General features: G+C 35.2%; 1 protein-coding gene across 9 annotated transcripts in view; it reads right to left on the reverse strand.

The window, feature by feature from the left end:
- The window catches only part of ZZZ3 (zinc finger ZZ-type containing 3), a 61248-nt gene that overhangs the window by 29643 nt on the left and 5571 nt on the right, over positions 1-26034 (reverse strand). For 7 of the 9 annotated variants that reach the window (XR_012674470.1, XM_075156050.1, XM_075156051.1 and 4 more), the window contains exons 2-3: positions 6056-6212; positions 2052-3613 (exon numbers count right to left, since the gene is read on the reverse strand). Coding sequence is in view for 8 of the 9 variants with exons in the window: in XM_075156050.1 (XP_075012151.1) it covers positions 2052-3562 (1511 nt within the window). In the remaining variant the exon portion in view is untranslated. Of the gene's footprint in view, positions 1-2051; positions 3614-4973; positions 5116-6055; positions 6213-26034 lie in introns of all 9 variants that reach the window. The other 2 variants (XM_075156049.1, XM_075156048.1) reach the window with 2 other exon arrangements.

Below are 26034 nucleotides of genomic sequence, written 5' to 3' on the forward strand. Positions count from 1 at the left end.
TATTTGATTAACTCTTGAACTATGAAGTTCCAGATAAAGGACAACTGCACTCAAATATGAAAATATAGACTTAAATTCTTTAGAAGGATCCTATTATCATGAGGAACCATTAGAATACTAGATTTGTTTTCTTGCAAATATAAACAACAACAACAACAGACTGCCCATAATTTTCCAATTATATCAACATTTTTAAAGGGGGAAAAAAAAATCCAGCTAACACTACCTACAGTAGCATGCTTCCCTTCTGAAAAGTAGACATTATTCTTTCCTGATCTAGAAGAGAATTCTAGCTTCGACTTTTTCACCACCAAAAATGAGTAAAATATAAGATAGGATAAAAATAACAGCAATTTCTTTTGGAATTTTGCATTCAGGCAGCGAGTTCGTAGCAAGCTACCAAGTCCTAGTTGCAATTTCAAAAGCTCCCCAACAAGCTCTCACAAACAGGCTGCCAATCAGAACAACAACTAGTCAGATCTTCAGAGCAACTGTATATTCAAAAGCTAACACTAGGGCACGTTCCTGAAATTTTTCAAGAACAATTTAGATCTGTGTTTAATTGTAAGAATAGAAAAAATTACTTTTATTTTTACAGTATTTACATTCAATTGCAGATTTTGATTTTTAAAAACTGTGCATTTCAGACATGTTTAATTTGAAAGAAGTAAAAATTGACGCTACATCTAAAAATCTGTTATGATCTTTATCATTCTTTTCCTAATAAATAATAATAATAATAAAAGATACATTACTAATGTATTTTTGTACTAACATAACTAGTAAAGTCATCCTACATACAGATACAAAAACATCCAAAAAAAGTCAAAAGACAACAGACCATTTTTCCCATTTATAATTTAAGAAAGCAATCTTCTCTCTATCTACCAGGAAAAGTGTCCATACACTTTGGCCTGATGGCTGAACCTGCAGATATTTAATCGTTATTTTGAAATCATAGTTTGTCTGAACCATGCTCTAATTCACAATTTTCTCTGATTAAAATAATTTATTCACATCCAATATTGAACAAAATTTCATTATAAAAATAATGCAACTCTAATACCAAAAAACCCAGTCAAACTTCTGCTGGATTAAACAATCATCTGTGCCTTCTGCCCCATATTCATAATAATTGTGCTGTGATTATTTACAGAAACTGCTAGCAGTGGTTTAACTCTTCATAAGAAGCAAACTGAAGATCATCTGCATTTGGCCTTTCAGTACTCACAACAAAATGTAGAACATCTACTAAACAGCAAAACACAGAAAGTCAAAACAGCATTACAAAGACTGTGCAATAAAAACTGTGGCCCAATCTATCATTTGAAGACAAATTTTCTCCACATAAACTTTCTTCATTGAGAAAATTGCCCTTTTGTTTCAAGAATCTCTTTCACAGTTACCACAAATGTACGATTACCACAGTACTACTTACAGACATTAGATGATAAATATAAAAACAAGTTAGTGCTCTTTTCTAATAATAATGAGAACATGTATATATTTACATTTAATAAATATAAACAGCAATGTAGACATAATTTACTCCGGAGAAAGTTCTCAAATTGCTGCATTTGATCAGTTTATCTTCCTTAATATGATAATGATAAGTCTTTCCCATGACACTCTGAAAATAGGTATCTAACCTTAAATTCTATGTACAACAGAATGGTACAACACCTGTATGCACTGTGCCTATTGGATATGCTGATAAATAACTGAACTGTAATTAAGGGTTATAATTCCTTTGTTTCCAGCTAGTTTTTTAGAGAAAAGAGATAACAGATGTGTTTAAAAAAAAAACCCCCACAATTTCTGGCTAAAGAATTCATATCGCTAGAAATGTATAAACCACATTGCTGTACCATACTGCATATTAAATAGAGTTTAATTTTGTTTGGGGCAGAAACAAGGAAGAAAAATGAAGACTGAAGAGTATGAAAATTATAAAGCACTTAAATTTTTGAAAGTACTTTAAATATGTATTAATTTATATATTTTTGGTAAGAAACAAAAGCAGAATTCATGGTTACCATAGTTACACATACTCTTTGTTGTGTTTCAATGCCACATGATCTGATTCAAAGTAATACACATCAGGCTCTTCCTCATCATCCTCTGCAGTGTGGATGTTGGCACTCTCTTTGGCAGATGGTACATATCCAGCAACAAGCCTAGCCTCAGAAAGTGGCTTTCTTAGTCCATCACTCCCATGATCTCCCGTATTACAATTTCTCTCTTTTTCATTCTGTTTAATTTCTTCAGACTTTTTGGGAGATCCATTGATATTATTAACACCTACAGGTACATTCTTTTCAGTGGGACTAAGATTATTTTCCTCAACCTGTCCGTTTTCTCTACAAGGAGAGTTATTTTTAGTAGGGCTACTTCTGGCAGGGGCAGCCCTTCGTGGTGAAGTTCTCAATGTATATCTGTGTTCTTGAAGTTCTGACATAGATGTAATTTGAGCCGAAACACAGTCCAGCACTGAAGAATGTGGTTCAGGTTCACCTGAGATTGATGCACTGTCATGATGAGTATTCGGGTTGCTATTGGTGTTTTCAGCACACTGTTCCTTAGAGGCACTACTATCTCCTACAACATCTACCTCCTCCTCCGAATCCCTTAACAAAGATGACTGGATTTCAGAAAAGGACCCTGTAGCTGGCTCATCTGCCTGATTAGCGTGCTCCTCAGGCAAGCAGTCATTTATTATTTTGTGGTCCTCTAACTTTACCTGTTCTTGAGAGTTTGTGCAAGGCACATAATGGTCTACAACACTGTCCTCCTTGCTGCTATTAAGCAACAATGAAGAATGGGCAAATGAGTTTCCATTTTCTGCTACTGTTTTGTCCTTGGGCATACAGGAACCAGCATTGTTTTGCTTAGTGTTCCCATCAAGCTGACAGTCATCACAGTTAAGAGAATTTGAGTCTCTCTCACCAACTCCATTGACGGTCTGATAACCTGCGATCTCGTCAACTATTGCAGAATTATTAAATCCTTCTGCACACACATTCACCTTTTTAACTTCCCTTTTGTCACAATCATCCAATATAAGACATCGACAAGCTCGCTTAGTCCCTGTGGAGACTGCATCATTGTCCGACACTAAGCTTTTATGCTCCAATGACTCCTTCTCTGTTTTAGTAGGCAAGTCTTCTTCTGAACTGTTGGGTGCCTCTGAACGTAGACAGCGCTTAATTCTTTTCAAAACTGGTGAAACAGATTCTGCTTGTTTTTTTTCACAATTTTCCACAGTTTGTTTATCAACATTATCTTTTTCCGAAGAAGACAGCCCTCTCTTTCTAGGGCTCACCCATGATTCCCGAGCACTCTGTTGTTTCAAATCAGTAGTTCTTCCACCGTTACTTCCCTTCTGAGTTTGCACAGACTCTGGCCTCTTCTTTGGTGACCTTGACCGTATTTGAGGATGGGGGGGAACTTCCTCTGGATGAGCAATACTACGGTTTCTTAATGTTCTACCACAAAAGTTTTCATCCAAACCATTTAAACCCACTGTAGATCTTGTAACACGAGTAGATCGAGAAGCAGCCATACTACGGCAAATCCCTAAAGTATGTTCATCATGATCCACTCATTGGGAAACCTTCAAAAAAATGTAAACAAAACAGTCAGAAAAAATATTTAAAAAACACCTACAGACATAGCAAATATGAAGAATATATTGTCACAAATGTACCTAATATAAAACTGAATATGCCTATGCAATGTATTAATACCACTTCTTTCTGTGGTATTTCCTTAGGGCATTAAAAAAGTTTTCCATCTAAGCCACAAAGTAGCTGACTTGCTATTTGCGGTTGTTCTGGCTTTAGTACTTGTGTGTGAATGTTGTCATGTTTATGCCTTATGTAAGGCTGGAATGTTCCAGCTAGGCTCCAGTTACGAAAATACACTATTTTTATGTATTGTACATATGATATAATGTATTGGTATTATTATTTAAATTTGTCTGGTCAAATGAGAGGTATCAAATCACATTCTTAATATCCCACAGTTTCCAGTTACATGGTTTCACACACTAAGAAGGGAACCATTAAAACTGTATTTGCTTGCTCACCTGTTGCTTAAAACAAAAACAAATCGCTCACAAGTAACAAAACAGAATTGCAACTCTAATTTAACAGGGGATTTAAAAAAAAAAAAATCACACCAGTAAAAAATAGCTAGACTCATTAATAGCAAAAATTAACTAAAACAAAATGCCTGAATCAGAACCATAAAATCACTCAAGTTGCAACGGACTTTGGAAGGCAATCTAGTCCAACCTCCTGCTCAAATGAACATCAAGACTAACTTCAGATTTAGTTACACAGGACATTGTCCAGCTGGGTCTTGAAAATCTCCAAGTACAGACATTCCACAACTTCTCTGGGCAACCTGTTCCACTGTTTAATTGTCCTTATAGTGAAAATATTTTTTCTTAAACCCAGGTATTTTTTTAGATCCTCCCCTATTTTTGCATCATTTACATCAACAAAAAGCCTGGCTCTATCTTCTTAGTAATCTCCTCTGAGGTACTAGAAGGCTTTTTCCCAAGCCCTCTCCACTTTTAAACTTTTCATACAGTTGGTGAGATGAATCATCATCTACATTGGATTTACGTAAATTCAGATTCAAAGCTAAGTTTAAAACATCCAGTTTGAGAGTGTCTGTATTTTAGATTTCAGGGTGAAATGTAGGAGTACTTGACTTGCCCAATCTCAAAATAACATTTTTAATAAAAAACAGTTCAGTCTTATCCTTCTATTCATTTCATCTTTAAAAATTCAATGTGTCAAACTGCATATCACCACAAACCTGTCATAATATCCATGATAATGAATAGATTCACATTTGTACCTAATGGCATACCTTCCCTTTTCCATCTTCCCAAATTCCAGATTATACAAACCTGTTCAACTGACATATGATGTGAAGACTTAAAATTTTAAATATGATCAAACCTTTAACATGTTATTTAGGAAGGCTGAAAATGACAAATGGAGGAAAATTGTTTCAATAGGCATTTTCCATCTTCAGCACAGGAGAGGGGAAAAAAAAAAAGCATAAATTCTCCCAAATCTACTATTTAGGTGTCAGATGGTCCTACAGCAGAAAAGAGAGAACGGGACAAGACCAGTACACCTCTTAAGCAATACAATTCTGTTTGACAATTAACAGTAGTTATTACAGTCTGTTTAGGTATTCATAACGCAAGTAGTATTTCTTAATGAAAGTAATGTATCCTTAAAGTATTGGTTGGTTTAGCTCTAGATACAACTGTATAAGACAGCACATCATTTTGTGTAACGAAGAAAAGGCAATTACACAGCGGAAGTTTTAAATATTCTCAAAACCGTATTGTATTTGTGCTGCTACAACCTTCCTGCTTGTTAGCTATTCCCGCTGCCTTACATGAATGCCTAGAAAGGCGCACTGTTTGTATTCCTGGAGATACAGGTAAAGAACTGCTAACTTCCCTTCTGTCCCTTTAAAAGTAATGATGCAGGACAAAGTGTGAGATGTCCAATGAACTTTGTCTTAAGAGAAAATATAAGTAACATGACAAACAGGAAATGGGCAAAACATCAGTAGTCGAGTTGAAGAGAGAAAAAAATCATGTAACTATGCATTGTCTACAATGGTTGTTTATACCTATTTTCCACACGGATAAACTTGCCTGTATATTCTCCCCTTTTACACACAAGCTCAATACCTTCTGAAGAGTGATCTCATTTGGGGTTGAACCCAAATGTGAAAAACAGGGTCATTTAGATATTCCCTTTCACCTAGGTTGTTCTAATGAAGGCTAGCACACATTAAGGACGAGTAACTGACATTTCAAATGGATACCAATAAAATAAATTAAACCAAATTCCAATGTACACTTTGGTGAGTAACTACAGCTGAATTCGACAGACATTAGAAATAATATGTAAGACAGAAATCTTTACTGATTTGCTGGTATGTTACTTTCTAAAGAAATACACCTTACATAACAAGTTAAAAAGTTATTATTACTTAATATAAAATGTAAAAAACTTACCATTGCAAAACTAGAAGAAATATAAACTTCTGATACTTCATACAGCAAACTCTCACTGCGCCACTCAAATAATATCAATCACCATTGCTGATATCCATGATGTAATCCAAATGCCTTTTTACTAGTTTATGCCATCACATTAACAAGATTTTGAAAACTGTTGAGAAAAAGACAAAGGCATCAATAAAACATTTAAATTATTTCATTAAAAATTAAGAAGAATGCAACAGGACATAGAAAGAGTAACAGCTTTTTTAAGAAGCAATTATCAATTTTACAAGTGTCCTACAAAAAGAACAGTATGCTATAAAGTAATTAAGAATGTAAAATGCTAATTTAGGTTTCAAATGTAAAATATCTTTCTTGGTTATTTTTAAGTGATTCACTGTATCACATTAAAGATGTGCAAGCAAGTGAACTCCCAACAGAGTCATGTGTTAGGGTGTTCAAACCTCAGAAGATATTTGAAGAGACACAAGAAAACAGGTAGTGAAAGATATTACTACAACTAATGAATTATGAAAGGCATTGTCAAATATATTTTATAATTAGATACACAGTGAAAAACAATTATTTCTGCTATTTAGTTTTAATCGGCTGAGCAGAACTCAAAACTTATATTAGCTCCAAATCCCTGAATAACCTTCATCTACACAATAGGAGTGAAATGCTTTCCAAAGTTCACATTAAACCTATTCTTCACCCAAGGAAAACAATGTATACTACCTTGTTTATAGTGGAAGCGAACCAATTTTGATATTGAAAGACAGAAGTAAATCTATGGATCCAAAAGCCACACAACGCTTTCAGCTGTCTCCAGAGTTTGGGCATCAGTGCCAATGCCCAACAGCTATCACTTGAAAAAACATACCAGGAATCGCATTTAATTTAAGAACATCTAGTACTATGGAGGCACCATAAATCACTATAGAATAGTGATTACTGAATCTTTCTTCATATTCTGTTGACTTCATAAAAATGAACTTATTTTCATATTTACAATTCAGAAACTTCATGATCTGAAACACAAGCTGACAGGTTTCTCCACATTTTTCTTTCTACACAGTTATTATATTTAGATTATATACGTCCAAAGCCTTTGGAAATTGTCTTCTTTACTTTCAACCTACTTATGATTGCATACTGGTAAAAGCAAAAAAACAAATTCCCCATTAAGCTGACAATTCAAAATATAAACTGAGCCAAACAAGAGGAGAAGAGATTAAGTATGTCTAGTTACAGTGAAATTCAATAACGAAAGATATTTGTACAATGATGTTACATGAAGTATCATAAATTCTATTATATGGATAACTAAATTAAATTAGATTTCAATTATTCAGTGGAATTTCTTAATTTAACAAACAGCAGAGAACTGTCATAATAAAAGACAAATAAAGAATGGAAAACCAAGAAAGTAAGGAAAAACACTTGAAAATGCAAGAGATAAATGACTGAAAGGAATGAGCAAAAAGAAACAGTTGCTACTTAGCCATACCAGGAATGGAACCAGAAACAGTGAGAGATGAACTCCGTAAAGAGCTCCAATAACAAGTGACTTCAGCCTGTGTTCCCCCGCCCCCTCTGCCATCAAGTTTCTTCTGGTTTTAATATCCTGGTATGGTCTCAGTTACTTAAACTTGTATTGTTGCCTTTCCTATAGATCCCTTTAGGGGAAAGATACATATGTAGATACCAAAAGTAAAGAGAGATTTTGACAGATTTGGTTTTTGTTATTTGCAAAAACCAAATAACATAGCCCAACAAAAATCCCATAGCTCAGTAACTTTGGTAAAATACAAAATACAGAAAAAAGCCTGAAACAAAATATAACAGTGAGTCAATCAGAAGGAGGTCTAATCTCAAAATTTTTAATTACTTTATCAGTCCATAAGTAAAGAACATTCGCATAAGTTGTTTTAGGAACGGCTGAAATAGTAACATCAGTCTTTCCTCAGATTTGTAGACTTTATTTCCCCTAATTTTCTTCCCCTTAAAACAACCCTATTTTACTCACAGAAGGAAAGACACAATCCCTACTGTGCCTAGTCACCTTTGGGGAGAGCAAGAGCATTTTAGAAACAGCAAAAAGAACCTGTAAATATCACAAGAGGAGAAACCAAGGTGTGGGGGGGGAAGTTTTACCGAAAACTTTAATCAGCATACACTGAAATGACTGCATCTTAATTACTGCTTAAAAACTAGAAAACAACATTCAGAAGAGCTTACTAAGTGAACAATTAAAAAACTTCTCCCAGAAGTTTCCTTGGAAAAATTATCTTGAAAAGAAGCTACTATTTCTTTACATTTCATAACCAATTAGAATTACTTTTTTCACCTAGAACAACCACATCTTCCATGGCAGAGAAATCAATGGAAGAGTAATTTAAGGTTTTGGACACCACTCATTTTAGAAGATATTTATGAGTTGGAATAAGGAGTGCAAGGGAAACTAAATATGCTTTTAGGTCTAAGCCATTCTTCAGGGAACCACATCAACATTTAAGATGTTGCAATAAAGACTCAAAGCCTAAAGAGAAAGAATCGGCTAAGAAACAACATGGTCTGGTTTGCAAAGCCCACTAAAAATGAGGAAGTTACAGGTGAAAGAAGAATGTAAATGCAGACAGAGACAAAGCTTTGAAGTAAGAAAGGGACCCTGAATTTGTCTTTTGTGGGGAAGGACCTGTCTAAGAAGTCAGCGAGCAAGTGTTGATCCTGAAACCTTATAGGGAATGGTCATACATTAATCAGTATGCAACTTCTTCACAGTGAGACTGAAGTTCGACTGCTTACAGAAATTGTTGATACATCTTACATACAATCAAGAATTTGATGACAGCACAGGATGGAGTTTCAGGATTTTAGCATTTGAGAACCCTTAAAGTGTTACATAGCTTTAGGCAAACTCTACTGATACGCACCATAATCATATAATTACGCTAGAATTTTTATTTAACTTAACCAGAAGCCTATTTAACAAAGCTCAGGAATGTTGAAGTGTGTGTGTGAAAACCTCTAGCAACAAAGGAAACAAATTTACATAGAGATGGAAACCAACAGTTAAAGACAGCAGAATGAGGAAACTCCTTCCTAAATATGCAGAATAACCAATTTCTCCACTTCACATACCAGTACTGGGTATCTGGGAAACAAATCAATTGTTTAAAGGAACCCCAAGAGTTAAGAAACATGCACATAGTTAAAAGTATGTTCAATGTGGCCCTAAGCTAGAAAAGAAATGGTAAAGAAAAGAGATCAATATATGAACATACTGGGTGTTATCAGCATACAGGACCTGAAAGCAGCAAAGTAATGAAAGTCTCTACTATAATTGTGTGGTGGTGCTTTTAATATATACACGGTACTTACAATGGCTATATTAACATTACATACAACATTAAACAAACAAAAAAAAAATTGTGTATTTGGGGGGGAAAGGGGGAAGAGACTCCTGCAACAGGAAAAAGTCTCCAATAGTTATTTTATGTCACTATTTTATGAAAATGGACAATAGCTACAGCCTTCCACAACAATTCAACCCTAGAAAAGACAGTAGTTTGTTCATCTCATCTAGAGTATAATGAATCATCATCTTATATGAACAGAAATAATATGTTCTCTTTCCGTTCTTCTGAGTCTCATCTAATAATCAATTTCTATTCATGCTCAGTAGTACTGCACGGTGGTAAAGATTAAAACTTTTTCCAGTGTTCAGATATTGCAGCTGTGGATACCTGATAGCAGTAGCACTCTCTAGTCCCATCCTGCAGTAAATCCCAAAATTACTTCAGAAACAGTATCTGTTATTGGTGTAGTTACCATTTACACGAGCAAATGTGAGACATATATAATTGCCCTTTCCTGTTTCATTTTCTTTCTGCTCTAAATCTGTGGGACCTTGCCTGCCTGTGGCTGAAAGAAATATTGCAGAATGTTTTATTTCAGTCATAAGACTCTTTTTTCTGTCATCAGAACTTGGAAGTCCTTAACGTATATTCCTTTTTTAAAGCAGTGTATTTTATTCTTTTAAAAATATGTGTCAGATTTTACATTCTCTTTTTCAAACTATAACACTTCAGAAGAAACATCATTTTTACACACAAATTTCTAATACTGAAAAGCAGAACGTTTTCTGCGAAAGAAAACAAATCCAAACAATTCTGTATCAATGACAATAATATGGTGTGGTTCGAGAATATAAGACTATGCATAATTTAACTAGTTTGAGACAATGTACACTCAATTATTCTACATTTCATCCCAAACTATTTCTTGAATTTTGACATCCTGCTTCCATTGACCTAATGATTTTCTAGACTGCTATTACAATGCACTTAATATAACTCTATTAAAATAACTGTGACTTTTACATAAGAATATAGCAAAGAATATAGCAAGATTTCTGAACCTATAAACGTCTGTTTCTTTCAGAATCTCTCAGAAACCACTCTGAGCCACTGGCCACTATTTATATTTTAGGAAACAGCAGTCCACTAGGAACTAACTTGCTACTGGTCTATCTCAGTGCAGATACGAAACCAATGGCCAAAATTGACTTTTCTCAAGCCTCTTTCTAAATTCCACTTCTCTCAAGAATCAATCAGAGTTGACAAAACCTGAGTTTGACCTGACCCTGTATCTGTAACTCAGTCTTCTACATTAAAGGGGTTTAACAAGGAAAAAGCATAACATTTATCACGAATCTCCTGCTTGACATTACCTTCTATTATGAGCACGTGATAAATTTTTAACTCATTACTGCATCCATACACTAAGCATGCATGCACGCAATCTTTAATTGTTAGCAGAACCCTGTATATGCTTCATGATATGGCCCTTGACGGGGGGGCAAGAAATTACATCTTCTGGTTTTGCATTTTCCACAGACAATTACACCAAAGGTATTTTGAGTAAGCTTTTGTGTTCTGATTGCCTAGAGACATCCTGATCATTACACCATTATCTTTCTTCTTATCAGCTATACACTCCAGGCCACATTATTTCAGTGACATAGAAAAAAACAATCAGACTTTATACATTTTAAGCATGCATAGTACTGCTTAAGTGTGTATCTCAAGAGAATATTCATAGATGACTTAAACTAATAAATAAACCCAGTGCGTCTCTGTGGTATAAAATAGCAATTCTTAAATTCTCTGCAGAGCAGTAGCATGTTATTTAAAACAGTACGTTTTTAAAATGGAAAGTTTATTGTATAAAATGAAGACTGCAGAAGCTATTTATATATACAGAATCTAATTCCTTACAGAAGTATTTGTCCAAGACAAAAAATTAGCATCTTTGAAGAGAAGAGAACTTGCACAGTCATCAGATTATCAGGGCTTTGGTTTATCTCCACATACAAAGCATATCACTTCCCAGCAAAGTGGTATTACCAAATTAGGGATGAATTCCATTTAACAAATTATATTCACCAGTCTATCACATCTAGAGTACGCCAGCATCTCTTCCCACACATCCTGAGCTTAGCATAACTACATTAGCAAGAAAATAGTTTTCTGGAGAAGGCACTATATTTTTCTGATTTTACATTACATCAAAATAAGCAATACTTTCAAATGATAGAAATAATCCCCCCCAGAAGACATTACAAAGATCTTACTTGAAATAATATATACAATAAGCAACTTAAAGCTATAATGAAAGCTTAAATGCTATAAAAGTAAAAATAAATAGATGTTATGAGGCTCCATGGTCTGGAATTACTCTGAGATTTCAGCCGTCTCTGACACAGTAAGATTATATTACACATGGTCAAAATACAGACATTTGTCAGAATGGGACTACTTATATTTCAGGATAGCAAGATGAAATAAAGAAAATAAAGAAAAAAGAAAAATTTAGAATAGTAGGAAAAAATTATCAACAGTTTTTAAAAGTTATACCACTCCAAACTAGCAGGCATGCACTTTACCTAAAAACTAAAACTGGCAAAGAACTGGAATGGATAGTTCAATATGCTCATTTTCTTCCTTAAAATAGATGGGTTCACCAGACAAACCTATTCTTACATAAGAGGAAAAAAAAATCTTTAGAAAGAATCTTCTTATGGGAAAAATTGTTTCTAGTTCTTTCTGGGAAAAAAAAAGTAATGGAAGAGTAAGCGAGTAAGCTGAATCTGGTATTTAAATAATAGGATGTGTGAAAACAAACAAAAGCTTAACCTGCTCCTCTCCATCGTTGTCTTACATTGACCCCTCTTTCTCTGAAACCACAAAATAAAGAAAAAGGTCAAACCAGCCAGTTATATGACAAGACTAGCAATGCACATCTGTTCCTTTTTAACCCTTCCAGTCAGCAGCGGGTTATCAAGACGGCTGACTGCACTGGTATTTCTCACTCTTCTGGGCTACCTACATGAGGAAATTTATTGGGAGGATGCGTACGATAGAGGCATCACCTCTCTTCCAGCCAAACATTACAAGATAAGGTTGCAAAGTTAATTCATATAAAACTAAATATGAATTATACAAGTGTAACTGTACAGCAGAACTCTAGAAAGGTAACCACTCTAACAAATTTCTTCTTCTTACAGACAAACCCTAAACTGCTTTCATTTCTTGTATCTTGGCCAAATTAGAGTTTGCGCTGAAATCATACATTGAAGCATCTGCCTCAGACTGAGATTCCCACCCTGCTGCCTCTCCCCTCAATTCTCAGTCAAAATAATTACTCATTTCTGTGCACAAATACGGATATTTTTTTTTAAACTGTCTTATTGCTTAAGACACATTTGACTTTTTCTTCAGGAAGTTTTTCTACCTCCATGTTTTGGAGTAAGAAATTGGAATTCGGCATAGAGAAGCATTTGCCTGAGAAATCCTGGTGGAGTTGTGATGAAGGCAGGCTAAGGGGAACGGTAAACATGAATGGACAGGTAAGGAGAGCAGCTAAATTAGCAAAGTCAGTGGATGTTGACTGGAGAAAGAGACAGCCTGGAAATCCTGAAGAACTGCTAGAAGACAGAAAGATCACAACTGTGAAAGAGGAAAACTGGAACTGGGAATAACTGGAAGAAGCAGACTGATTCAATCTTCTAACTACTATTAATCATTCAACTACTAAAATTCCTTAATCCCTTGTCTCACTTCAAAAAATCACACTTAACCTCACTTATTTGCCATCACTCTAGATCCTTCTCAGCCCTCCTACCCACTCCACTACATCATCCTATTCTAAATTATAATATGCTTTCCATGCGAAACCATTCAGCTGCTAAATAGCTTTACTGTTATCCAAAGAACATCTCCTGTGCAGATTACCAAAACATGTGACTAACATCTTTGAGACACATTAAACTACACAGGTTCTTGAAAAGCTCATTATAAAATTAATTACACTAACTTCATTAAGTAACCATTTATCAAAATGTTATTCTAGCAGAATAGACTCCAAAAGTATTTAATCTCTTAACCACAGCTAGAACATAGTTCTATACCAATATATAGGAAAAATATGATTTATTTCCTAACAAAATTATTATTGCAATACGCAGAAAATATCAAGCATAAAAAGACATTTCTTTTTTCCTACAGGTAGGCTGCAATTGTAAGGGGTCATCAAGTACTTAATAACCCTGCTAACAGCTTACAGATGAAAAGGAAGCTGATGAAGAAAAACAGTGCTCCTTTACTTTCTTAGAAGACCCAAGATAAACCAGTCTGTTCATTTTTGTAGAATACTACACTGGAAATATGTACTCTGTCTGATTTACTTTCGGAACAGTGATTGCAAACATGCTACCCTATGAAGTACACTGTAATGTCCATATTGTATGAAATACTGTATAGAATATATTTTTATCCCAGATGATTTTCAGTCAAGGGCATGCATTTGAAATACATCCATTAATATACTTCTTTATATGCAAAATTACAGCATCAGCTACATAAGCCTCAGAAGGCTATCATGACAAACACTGACGTACAAGATAGAGCAGTACTACACACACAAAACCAGGTATCCTGCATGGATTGTGCTCAGAAGTGCTGTTGCACGGGTACTAAGGCAAGGACCAAACCAGAGAGTTTGGGAAACGGGAGCGTGAGGCATGCAATGCATCCTGTAAAATATTTTGAGTGTTGCAACAGAATTAAAATGTTTTTGTTCTCAATTTTTCATCAAAATTTAAAATGACCCCTCTGCCCCCAAAGAGGGGGGAGGGGGGAAGCGAGAAGGAAGAATGTTTTTCCAGTTATCTCTATTAATGAAAAATGTTTTAACCATTTATTTTCTATCTGATAATACCTTTGACTCAATCTAGGAGATAAGCATGTTATTCTACAAGCAAACCAGCAAAACTGCTATCCTATAGATGGCTCTTTGTAGTCCTATATGCAACCCAATTCTGCCAGACATCCCACCTCACCTCCCACGTTTTGAAAAACTTCATGTTCTTCCCTCTGGCCATCTCTAAAACTCAAGGATGGTGTGGTCAATTCCAATCTATACATGCACTGACTAGATTGCTAGCAAACCATGTATAGCAGGTAACTGCTGGACTCAAACTGCAATCATCCTCAAAAAGGGGACTCCAACTTTCATGAAAGCTGTGAACTCTTTACACTTCTGAGATCTTCACTCCCAGCTAAATTTTAGGGGGGGTTGCTAAGTTGGCCAAGAGGTTCAAATGTTACTCAGTGATAAGAGTAAACTAATGGGGGACACCCTCTTGCCTAAGCTAAAGGGTTGATCTAAACTATGCTTAAAACACATTCTGGACAGACTGGGAGCAGGGAGGGTCCAGAACTGGCATCTATGAACAAAAGAAAAAAAAGCCTGTCACACTATGCTGTGGCCCTGCTGTGTTCTTCTGACCAGATGCATTTTCATGCTCCCAGAATTACAGACAACCCTTGCACATGAGCTGATCCTGCAGGTATAATTGTAGCACCACTCACCATGTAACCAAACAGATGTGTTCTCACATGCTAGGGGCTCTAGAAAGTAATGGACTAGCTTATAAGACAAACTGCTTTAACCTTGAATTTAAATACTGTTATCATAGAATCATTTAGGTTGGTCTTAAGATCATCAAGTCCAATCGTAAATGACTTGCCTTATGTTGCTTTTTGATTGGCAGTTATTTTTAAGAGTCCTAGCTCTTTTAAATGCTCATGTGGCTGTGTTATGACTGACTTTGATATATTAATAAAATTGTATAGCACGCTCCTGTTTTGTGAGCTGGATGTCAGCATCATCTACACAGAGAACGAGCCTTGTCTCCCCAGGAGTACTTGAAGGCAGACAGAAATTTTCTCCCAGTGCTTGGGCATCCTGACAGAACAGCAGATATCAGCACTTACAAACAACGTCTTACAATTTATTCTTAGATTCTTTCCAAATTCTGCTTTGCCGCTGACACTGAGCTTGTTAAGCAGAGAGGTTTCATACCCTTCTATAGTTTGATGTTCTCATTCTTTGTTCAGTCTGTATTTAAGTGTTCTGAATAAAAGACCATTATGCATATTTCAGTCTACTTGGACTCCTGAAGTTTCAACTGGCAAGTATTGAAGGTGTTTTAAGTGCGTTAGCAACTGCATTTTTTAAAAGCTCTTAAAGTAACAGTGACCAGCCACTTTCTGTTTGATTGCTGTCCTGTCTCCAGGCACACAAAAAACCATTTCAATAAGAACATTATTGCATACCTTTTCCTTTTAATTACAGCATACCTACTGGTAATAGAGGTCTTGATTTAAAAAAACCAAACTTTATTTTAAGAGTGGTCCCAGTTCAACTAGTACCTTACTTTGTCTAGCTGCTTCTGACTACATCCAACTACTTCCAGATGGGATAGCTGGTCAGAATTTCCTTGATTTAACAGTAGAATGGCAGTCTATTTTCCTTTTGTATTCTAACACATATTTCAAACAGGACTATGATTGCATCACGTGTAATTCTGTTTTGCCTGATTGCTATTTTGCTTGCTTCTCTTGCTCTGCTCAGAAAGTCTTTGTGGGCCAATACACTCACTGATAAACAATACGTTGCATTTAATTTCCTGGGTTTTCTGTGTTCTGCCTTGCCTATGCTTACAGTACTAACTGGAAATACAAAGAAAGTTTGGCCTGCATTTACATTTAAAATCTCAGCCTTTTAGTTACTGCTTACTTTCTCAATATGAACACTTTTTTCGTTTGAACACTTTGGCATAAAATGCCATTATCACCCTGTAAAAAACCCAGAAGAGTATTTTTTTCTTCCATAACTACAGGTCTTTGCTTTTCCTGTGACCACTGATAAATAATCTTTAGGCTTGCTCTACTTACATTTTTCATCTAGATGCAGCCTTGCTCATCAGTTTTGCAGTTTCTGCGGCCCTTGGCACAGTAAAAACTCAGACCAGTCTGATTCACACTTTTTTAGTCTTTAAAAGTCACAAATTAATTATCTTGAAAGATTCAGCCAGAGGAGTAAAACTTTTCACACAGTACAACTAGCATCAGTTGTTTTTTCTCCAGGTATCTTATTAACTTGTTGAATATAATATTTTATAGATTTAAAATGCATTTCTAAGCACTTCTGAGTTTTTACACTGTTACTCTAAACCCACCGTTAACCTGTCAACACGTTGCTGAAACACAATTACCGTTTACTCTTTGTATGCTTTTCTTTTTGCTTCCTTTATTCAACTTTGTGATAGAAGGAATACCCAGGTATTCTGCTTTGATTATTATTGTTCTTCAGGGTTGTTTTGTTTATGATTTCCTGCACCTACATGAGACAAGTTACTTTCAAAACTATGTTCACTGTTCAAGCATAAAATGAAAGACTGCCCACAAAGTGAAAAATTCATTCTGATTCTATTATCCCTTTCCACTTGCTGAATACTTTATCACGCACTTTCTAAATATGTTCCATGCTCCAGATATTGAGATGTTGCACTACATTTACAGAGCAAAAAGGACTTACCTATTACCACCTAAGCACATGAACATACCTGTCACCTATGCACATACACACTCAATTCCCTTTGTACGTTAATTGACTATCCATTTCCAAAACTTCTTCCTCATTAACTTTAAAAGAAAATCAATTATTTTAAACTTTATTAATTTCAAACCTCTTTCCTCACATTAAGTCAGACCAATGGTCTATCCAGTCAGTACTCTGTCTCCCAACAGCAGCCATAAGCAGATGGCTAGGGAAGAGCTGCTGTATACAATACCTTTCCAGCTTCCAACTATTTTTAGCTCAGGGTCCTCTCAAGACATACATGATTTCTATCTATTTACTGAACTTCAGTGGATTTCTCTTCCACGAATTTTCCCTGTCTTCCCTTGAGCTCCCATAATTTTTTAGCATTCAAGCTATCCCACCGATGTGTTTGTAAAAGAGAATTCTAATTTTTCATTTTTACAAATGGGTATAAAGATCCATAACCTGGGAAAAAGGAAAGGCTGCAAGGTTAGATATCCAATGCAACTCTCACAGCAACTTGAGTTTGAACTTTCTCCTTACTGCTTTCAATTGTATTTTTTTTATTGGCAAAATAAAATTTTTGTGTTTTACTCAGAGCTCTCCCTTCTGCTTCTCTTTTTATAACTTTGTCTATACACATTTTTCCAAGAAAAAAAAGAAGATGATCCATGGTATTATCAATGATGGAAAGCTATTGCATAAACAAAGTGTGCCTTTTCAACTACAATGTCATGGATGTTTCAAACAGATACACTCAATACTAGTAACCTAGGTATATGTTTGCAGTTTTAATCTACCCTAATAAAACATATGAGACTTCAAGTTTTTAAATAGCATGTTGCCTTTTCTCATTTTAATTTTCTGAAACTGAAGTAATTTCTGACAGCTCTGACTTTCACCCTTTGTCTCAAGATGATAGGACTCATAACTACAGTAATATTTCACTGATTTTGTACTTCATCAGTTCAATAATACATTCAATAATACAGTGCAAACTATGACCACATTTTAATAAAATAACAATTAGAGCATTTAACCTTTTATATAAGAATATGTCTGGCTATGGTATCTAAAATTCTTAATAATATGTATTTCCAAAAATAAAAAGGAGATGCTCATCCTACTATTCCTCGCAATTACCCTGTAACAGCAGATAAAAGGACTGAAGAAACATAAAAGGGCTATTCAAGTCCCAGGTTCAGCCACTACAGAATTTCTCAAAGCACAACAACAAAGGAAAAGAGAGCTACCATCTACCTTCAGCATATTTTATCACAGATTCAGGCAACAGGATGGAGCTGCCAGAAGCTGGGTCAGAGAGTGTGAATTATATAGTTTCCATACCTATCCTAAGCAAACATGAGCAGATTGCCAGAGTTCAGACAGTTTCCTAAATGGCTAACCCATCACAGCAATGCAAAATCTGCACTTGCAGTTAAGTTCTTGCTCTCCACAGGCATGGGCTTTGCCTCTGAAATGCACACCAGATTGCCCACACACTGTATCAAGTGACAACACATTTAAAAACTTCTAATTTGAAGAAATTAGATAAAGCTTGGACTAAATGGCTAAGTTATTTATTATGGACTTACATATTGACTTACACAAATGTAAACTGGATTTTTTTCTGATTTTTATCCCTCTGAAACATTCAGTTACAGAGATCGGATTACTCCAAATGCTGATTTTTTACAAGACCAAAACCAATTTGACCAGTAGCTTTCTGAGTTTGCCACAGATACAGTTTGGAATCTTTACAGTATGAATTTGAAAATAATCAATAAAAGCAGTTACAAAGAAATCACATTAATTCACTTTGAGTGTCTTATGCACATTTGCATTTATAGAGTAAAGATATCAAGCAGAAGACTCTACATAGCTTTTTTTAATAATAAATCACTTACAGTTTGCCAGTGATGTCCTAAAAAAGCCTTACTGACCCTTTCTAAGGCACAGTTTTTTCAGACTACTAAGGAATTCAACAGTGCTATGTCAAACCAAGTGCTATGCTTATTCCTTACTCTGAAGAGCTGACATTAAGTATTAAGTAAGGATTAACTTGACAAATGCAATTTACATGCCATCCATAAAACTGCTTAACCTTTTTTAAAATATTATAAAAAAACCCTGATTGTCAGTTCTCTTAGAGAACATCTAAAATTTCTGTATAAAAATATGAAATTATTCAGCTATGAACATCTGTATTACTCACAGCATAATGCTGTAGCCATAAAAGAAGAAAAATAAATACAGTAAGAATATAGCCCCTAAGCAGCCTTTGCTGTATCTTGAATATACAAAGCCCTCATAACTCAATGATACATTATCCCTCCTAGGGCAATAAGCAATTAAACACATTCCTTTCTTGATAACAGGAGAAAAAAAATACGTAAAACCCCTATACCTTTAAAAATTAGTTTCACTGTATCTAGAAATAAAGAAGTACTGAAATACAGTGACCACGTATGGCATGGCAGACCTGAGGACATACCTTTGCTGTACACTCCCAGAATTAATGGATATTTTATTTGGCTTATCTCCTTGGTGTTCCACATAGAGAAGCTATCCCAAACCTTTGATTATTCTTGTTGCCTTTCTCTGTACTAAGTCTAGCAGACAGATCAGTGCAGGATAATCATATTCAAAGCATGGCCTATGTATGTCATGGATTTTTACCATAGAATAGTAATGGTTTATGTTATGACCCCTTTCTAATAATACTCAACACTATTTTTTTTTTGACAGCTAGCGAAAACCGAGCTGATGTTTTTACAGAAATGTCTATCAGAACACTTTCCTGAGCAGTAATAGCTGATTTAAAGTCAGGGTTGGGGTTTTTGCATAAAGTTGTTTTATTCTCATGCATTACTTCACATTTCTGAAAATGAATAATTCTTCTATTTTATCACCCATTCGCTCAGTTTTGTGAGATCCTTGTACAACTCTGACTCAAGACAGTGGTGAAATCAAGAGTCATCAGATTTGTATTATCTCTAGACTATTAACAGAGTAGAGGGGTTTTTTTCTGCAATCACTGAAATAATTTTATTATAATATCACTCTCTATAAGTATTTGATCGAACTTAGCAACTCTGACCATCTTCTAACATTTAAAACACCTGCTTATTTTGACTGAAAATCCCCCTCTTAAATTATGTGCCAGCTAAGGTGGCACTACTTCCTTTCTGGAGTTCTGCATGCATACAGTTTGGAATTATCCTTGCTCAGTTGAGGAAAACATTAAAAACATTTTTTTATTCACTCTTAGTGGTGAGGAAGAGCAACTCTACAATTTCTGTGTATTTAAACAGCCACTAAGGAAATAAAACTGTAAATCCATGTGTGATTTAGCAGAATCATAATGAAAAATACGTTGTGCCAGTCCAGGAGTCTATGTTGAAGGTTACACATTCATTGACAATGAAGGTTACGAAGATCCAATGGCAAACACCTTCTTTAGTGATTGAACCCTCTTTCAGCAGTTGGCTTGATTTAGAAAGGTTTCCACTGTTATCCCAAGTGGGTGACTCTCATGAGGATCTCAACATTTTACATCCTAATTACTGCAATGCTCTTTTCTCTACCCCTGCTCCACTTATATCCATTTAGATACTTCTCCAAAGAGCGTTTCGTTAGCTTATTGCTTTGTCCAAGGCACCACTTTCCCTGTATCTTTCTAACATAGCAAACAAAGCCACACCCACCACTCCTTATCAAAAGGGTTGATTCACACTCTGGTGAGCCTTCAATCATTCTCTCTTTAATTTTGCAACAAGACTTCCCAGGTGAGGTTTCATTTTACTGTTAAGTGATTTAATCTACAAAAAGGAGCAACCCCACTCCCCTGTAACTCTCAGGCGCATCATCCCGATTTTTCCCATGCATTTGCTTTGGTATTCAATCCGATCTCACAATGAGCTGATTTAGAAAATACAAACCCCTACAAAAGAGCCATTATCTTTTTGCTGGTTTAGCTCCCTAAACAGGCTTACTGTAATGGTCAAACGAGCACAGGTGCCAGTGGAAAGCAGGGGTCACAACTATGTATTTTGGTGACAGATAGCCGTTGGATCAGGTTAGCTGTAATGTGAAGCCTTACTCTCAGGCTCTCCCTTATGCTTTGTAAGCATAAGAAGCACAGTTACTTCTTTTAACTTGGAACTCCAATCTTCCATGATGAGGATAAAAATATTTTATAACTGATGCACAGGAAAAAATTCAACCATCGTACTGTTTCCATCTATCTGTATTGCCCAGCTATAACCTATATACTGGAATTGTGAACTCCTTGGGGGAAACGTTCTTCATGCCTGCTTCTGCAAAGCAGGGGTCATAGCATCATCCGTTTTACTTTACTTTATTTTCATTATGTTTTACTGTTCACTTGAATATAAAACTGTTAAAATTCTATTGAAAATTTAACTGAAATCCAGTTGACGCAAGTCTTCACTGACAGAACCTGAGGCACAAAAAAGGCATCAAGGGAAAAAAAGAAAAAACAGACCTTCTATATTCTGATCTGTTACTGATTCAAACCCTTGGGCTCTTTTTGACATCTTCTCATTATGGAATATATAGTCAGTCAGAAGGTCAAAAAGAAACAGTTGTCCAGACTTCAGCAGAAGTTAATTTCTAAGTACAAGAAAATCAAACTTTTGTTTCAAAGCAGTAGCAACAGCCAACCAACTAGGGAAGCTATAACTGTAGCCCACACATAGTAAAGGACACATTTAAGAGAGGATAAACAAACAGAACTTAAATTCTAGCTCATGCCACTTCTGCAAATCAGGCCTACTGACAGAACGGCTAGGATGAGAAGAAACGTCCACATGATTATTTGGTACAAGTCATATAACAAAGCTATAGTGACACATGAAGCAAAACTGAAAATGGTACCAAGAATATTACACAGTAAGCCTCTCCAGAGCTCTCCTGTTTCTCATGGAGAATCTCCTGACCTTTTGGGATGGTGTCTTTGGGAGAATTTCTTGGGCCAAGTAAATACAGATATTCAACAATCTAACAAGAGCTTTTTAAAAAGGCAGTTGATCTAACTGCAACTAAATTTAATTATGAGCTATACCCTAAAAGCAGGACACAAAGGTCTGATCACCAGAGTTACTTCTCAAGTAGAAAATCAATGAGACATGAGTCACACTGGATAAAATGACATTAACTGGCCTGCCTTTACCTCCATATCCCTGCAAAAGATTCCCTCTCCGCATTCAGAATTTCCATAAGAGAAAAAAATAACCTTTCGTGCAATATAGGAAGTTTCAATAAAACCACTTCTGGGCTGTAATTAACCAGAGATATTTTCAGATCATGAGTGACGTAACTGAAATTCACAAATATTAACAAGAAATTAATTATCTGTATTGTCGGTGTGGAGGTTTTTTGAGGGGTAGTCATAAAACAATAACAAAAAAAGACTGTCTAGATCTTAACACCAAGAAATCTGCTCCTTTACACTTACACACTTGGATAATTTGAATGGTCCTGACAGCAAACTGCACTCCATAAAGCAAGCCATTTGTGAAAATAAAATACAGAGGATTCTTGAGGATTTGCAAAATTCTCTTTGGTTCAACAACAACTAAGACCTTCAAACTACATGTCAAGAACCACACTGAGATAAGACTTAGCATCTAACAAGTCTTGAAATTAACTGTAAATTAGGAAAAGAAATCTGAAAAAGACAGACTTCACTTTGGGGTGGGGAAACTTTATTTGCACTAGCACATCATACAAAGAGTAAATGTTTCTCATTGTCCTTTTCAGCACTGGCTGTGAGATGGCAGCTATGTGAAGAACCTTTTCCTTCTGAAGTATCTTAGGAATCCTCTTAACAAAGGATCAGTAGATTCCCAATTATATGATCCAGAAAAATTCTCAGCTGACCTCACTGAAGAGAAATGAGATAACTACACTTTGTTCTGTTAGAAACCACTTCCTCACAGATGGATTTAAAACTATGCAAGCATATATGAAAAGCAATTGCATTACTGCAGCCTCCACAATGATACTGTGAATAATGATTTTTTCAGCCTTTCTGCATATTTTGCAATGCAGTGGATATAGCAGAATTTCCAGAAAATTGATGCAATAAGCACCATGATTCTGCTAAAAATAGAAAACTAGTTTAAAAAAAAAATCATAAGCTGTAGTGGCTTTCTATTTTGCCTATTTTTCCAGGGCAAAATAAATTAAAAAAAAATACAGAAAAGTTGCAGACTGAGGATTGAAAAGAACTGAGAACATCTGGTTAGCTTTCTTTTTCCTGAAGCCTAGCTTTTGAGGAAATACCCAAAGAACAGTGCTGGCAGCATAGCAAAGCACAGAAACATTGTCAAATCTTTTAAAGTGACTATTTAGACAGAGTAGGAACTAAGAAAAGCAATATAATCCTGTACACCTAACCAGTAAAACTCGCTGCTAGTTATACTCTGACTTTCAGAGACATGTATAGAGAAAGCCCAAGTAAATAAAAATAAGGTAGTGGGTGGAAGAGAAAACATGTACCTATATATTGATTAATGAAATAAAATTTTTAAAGTTGCCGAAGAAATTGTATACACCTGGAAACAGAAAAAAAGCAAGCAAACAAACCCCAGCATCTGTTGTAATGTTAACAGATTCCCAGTCACTGCCTATACACTTCTCCAGTCCACTCTGCAAGAAATGCTTCTCCGAACTCCAGGTTAAAACAGCCTTTTCCAGACAGTTCTTTCTAACAGTTTCTTCTCAGTTACAGCTCTTCAGGTGGAGCTTAGGGATAGGTGCATCTGTCTCTGCCTAAGACTTAAGCCTTTGTGCCCTTACTGCATGAGATACTGTGACCCCTTTATAATACTTTACAAAAAAGCCTCTGTACTGCAGTGATACATATAAGGAAAATCCCTGGAAGACTTAAAATATTTGAGAAAAGGAACAAATTCCTTATCTGACATAATTCTAATACAGTGAACAGTGTTTGCATTCTTCCTTTATTGATTTTTAGAAATAGGATTCTCATTAACAGCTCTGAGATCACATTTATTTAACTGAAATAAAGTATATGAAACCATTAGAATTAACCTCCACCATGTCCTGCTGCATTTGGAACTATATGTAAGCAAACATTGCTTCAGGATCTAAAACCAGTACCGTGTCAGTTACCAACACTTTGTTTCTCAATGGTTTAGTGACCAATTTCCCATCAATTACAACAAACAGAATGATGATACCCTGTGAAGTTAAAGTACATATAAAGTTTAATCCCTATCATTGGTGAGATGGAAAAATGCCCTAAAAGCCTAATTACAATTACGCAGTAATAGATTGAAAGCATTATTTTATCTAAATCCTCTACACTCTTTTTAAACACTGAGAATGTGATAGAGTTTGTTTCACTTTTCCTAATTATAGAGCACATACATATATGACACAGAGCTTATCCTTCATTTGTCATTAAGCCCAAGGCAGCTTTGTCAAATTTAAAAAATCAGAAAAGCTTGAACAAGGTCACATGGAATATAAGCAGTTGATTTTGAATAGAAAAAGTGCAGAATTAAACTGAATTTGGTTCAAAACACAGTTTTATCAAATTGTCCAGTACTTTTAACCCTAAAAAGCTTTAACAACTCATTTGTGTCAAGGTTAGTTCTTCCAATGTAATAAAATATTTTTAAATCACCTAAAAAAAATCTCGAAGGAGAAATTTTGTTTAAAACTAGTATATGTAGTGTAAAGGATACATTTCTATTCAAGCTTTTGCATATTGTGACTATTACACAGCAATGGGCATTAAAGACTGGAATCTATTTCTAACAAAACAATTTTAAATAACATCATATTTATATAACAAACTCTTCAGGAACCTGAAGGTACTTTACAACTGATGATTATCCCTCAAAATACATCTCTCAGATAATAACTGTTATCTCTATTTTAACAGAAAGAAAGTGAAGTTGCATGATTTGCTCTGTTTCAGAGCCTGGAATGCACCTGATTCCCTGGCTCCCTAGACTTAATCTTTTGAACTTTGCTTCTCTTCAACAGTCTTTTGAAGGACTTTGACTCCAGTGCATTTTATTTCTATTGGACCATAAAAAACACAGAGGTAAGTCAAAGGTATTAAATCTACAATGAAGACTCTATTAAAGTTATTTTCAATATTATATTACAGAAGGCTTTATAAATAAATGTTTTATAAAAAAAACTTTAATGAATATATTTGATTTTTTTTTTGTAAACTAAATCTTACAAACTGTCACATCACTAATTTTTTTTGCTCCACCATGAAGTTTTGTTTCATTTTTTTAAATCATGGCCAGCAAAATTACAAAAATCATAAAAATGTGGAGAGATCTAATGCTGACAAGTCATCCTACCTTCTGTGCCAAGGACAGACCAACCGTATCTAAAAGGAGGTTATTTAACCTTTTCTAGAGCACTTTCAGCAATAGATATCCCATTACCTCTGTCAGATACTTAACCCTGTGATTATCTATCCACAGAGCTGGAAAGTTTTTCTTAACATTGAAATCTCCTTTTGTGCTCTTTAGGACTGTTATTTCTTATCCCACCTAGAGAGAACAGTTTATTACATTCTTCTCTGTAGCAATCTTTACCATATTTGAAGCCTATTATTATGTCTCCCCATCTCTGCTATAGACTAAACAAGTGCAATTCTTTCAGTCCTTCCTTAAAGGTCATTATTGCAAATCTTCTCTAAACACTCTTCAATTGGTCCAAATCTGTTCAAAGTAGAGTAACAAAAATGGAGACAGTACATCATCTGAGGCCTTACGCTGAGTACTGCAGAAGAATTTAATATCTTACATGCAACAACAATACTGTTCATATACCCCAGTATGACTCTTCGGTTTTTTTATAGAACTGTCATGACTCCTTTGTGTTCATTTTGTGATACAGCTGCTTATTTGCAGAACTGTCGCCCCAGCCAGTTGTTTCTCAGATTTAAGTTTATTGTTGCTACCCAAATGTATTATTTCGTGTTTCTCTTTACTGAACTGCATCCCATATATTTCATG

The sequence above is a fragment of the Calonectris borealis genome, chromosome 8, assembly GCF_964195595.1.
Source record: "Calonectris borealis chromosome 8, bCalBor7.hap1.2, whole genome shotgun sequence".
Lineage (NCBI taxonomy): Eukaryota > Metazoa > Chordata > Aves > Procellariiformes > Procellariidae > Calonectris > Calonectris borealis.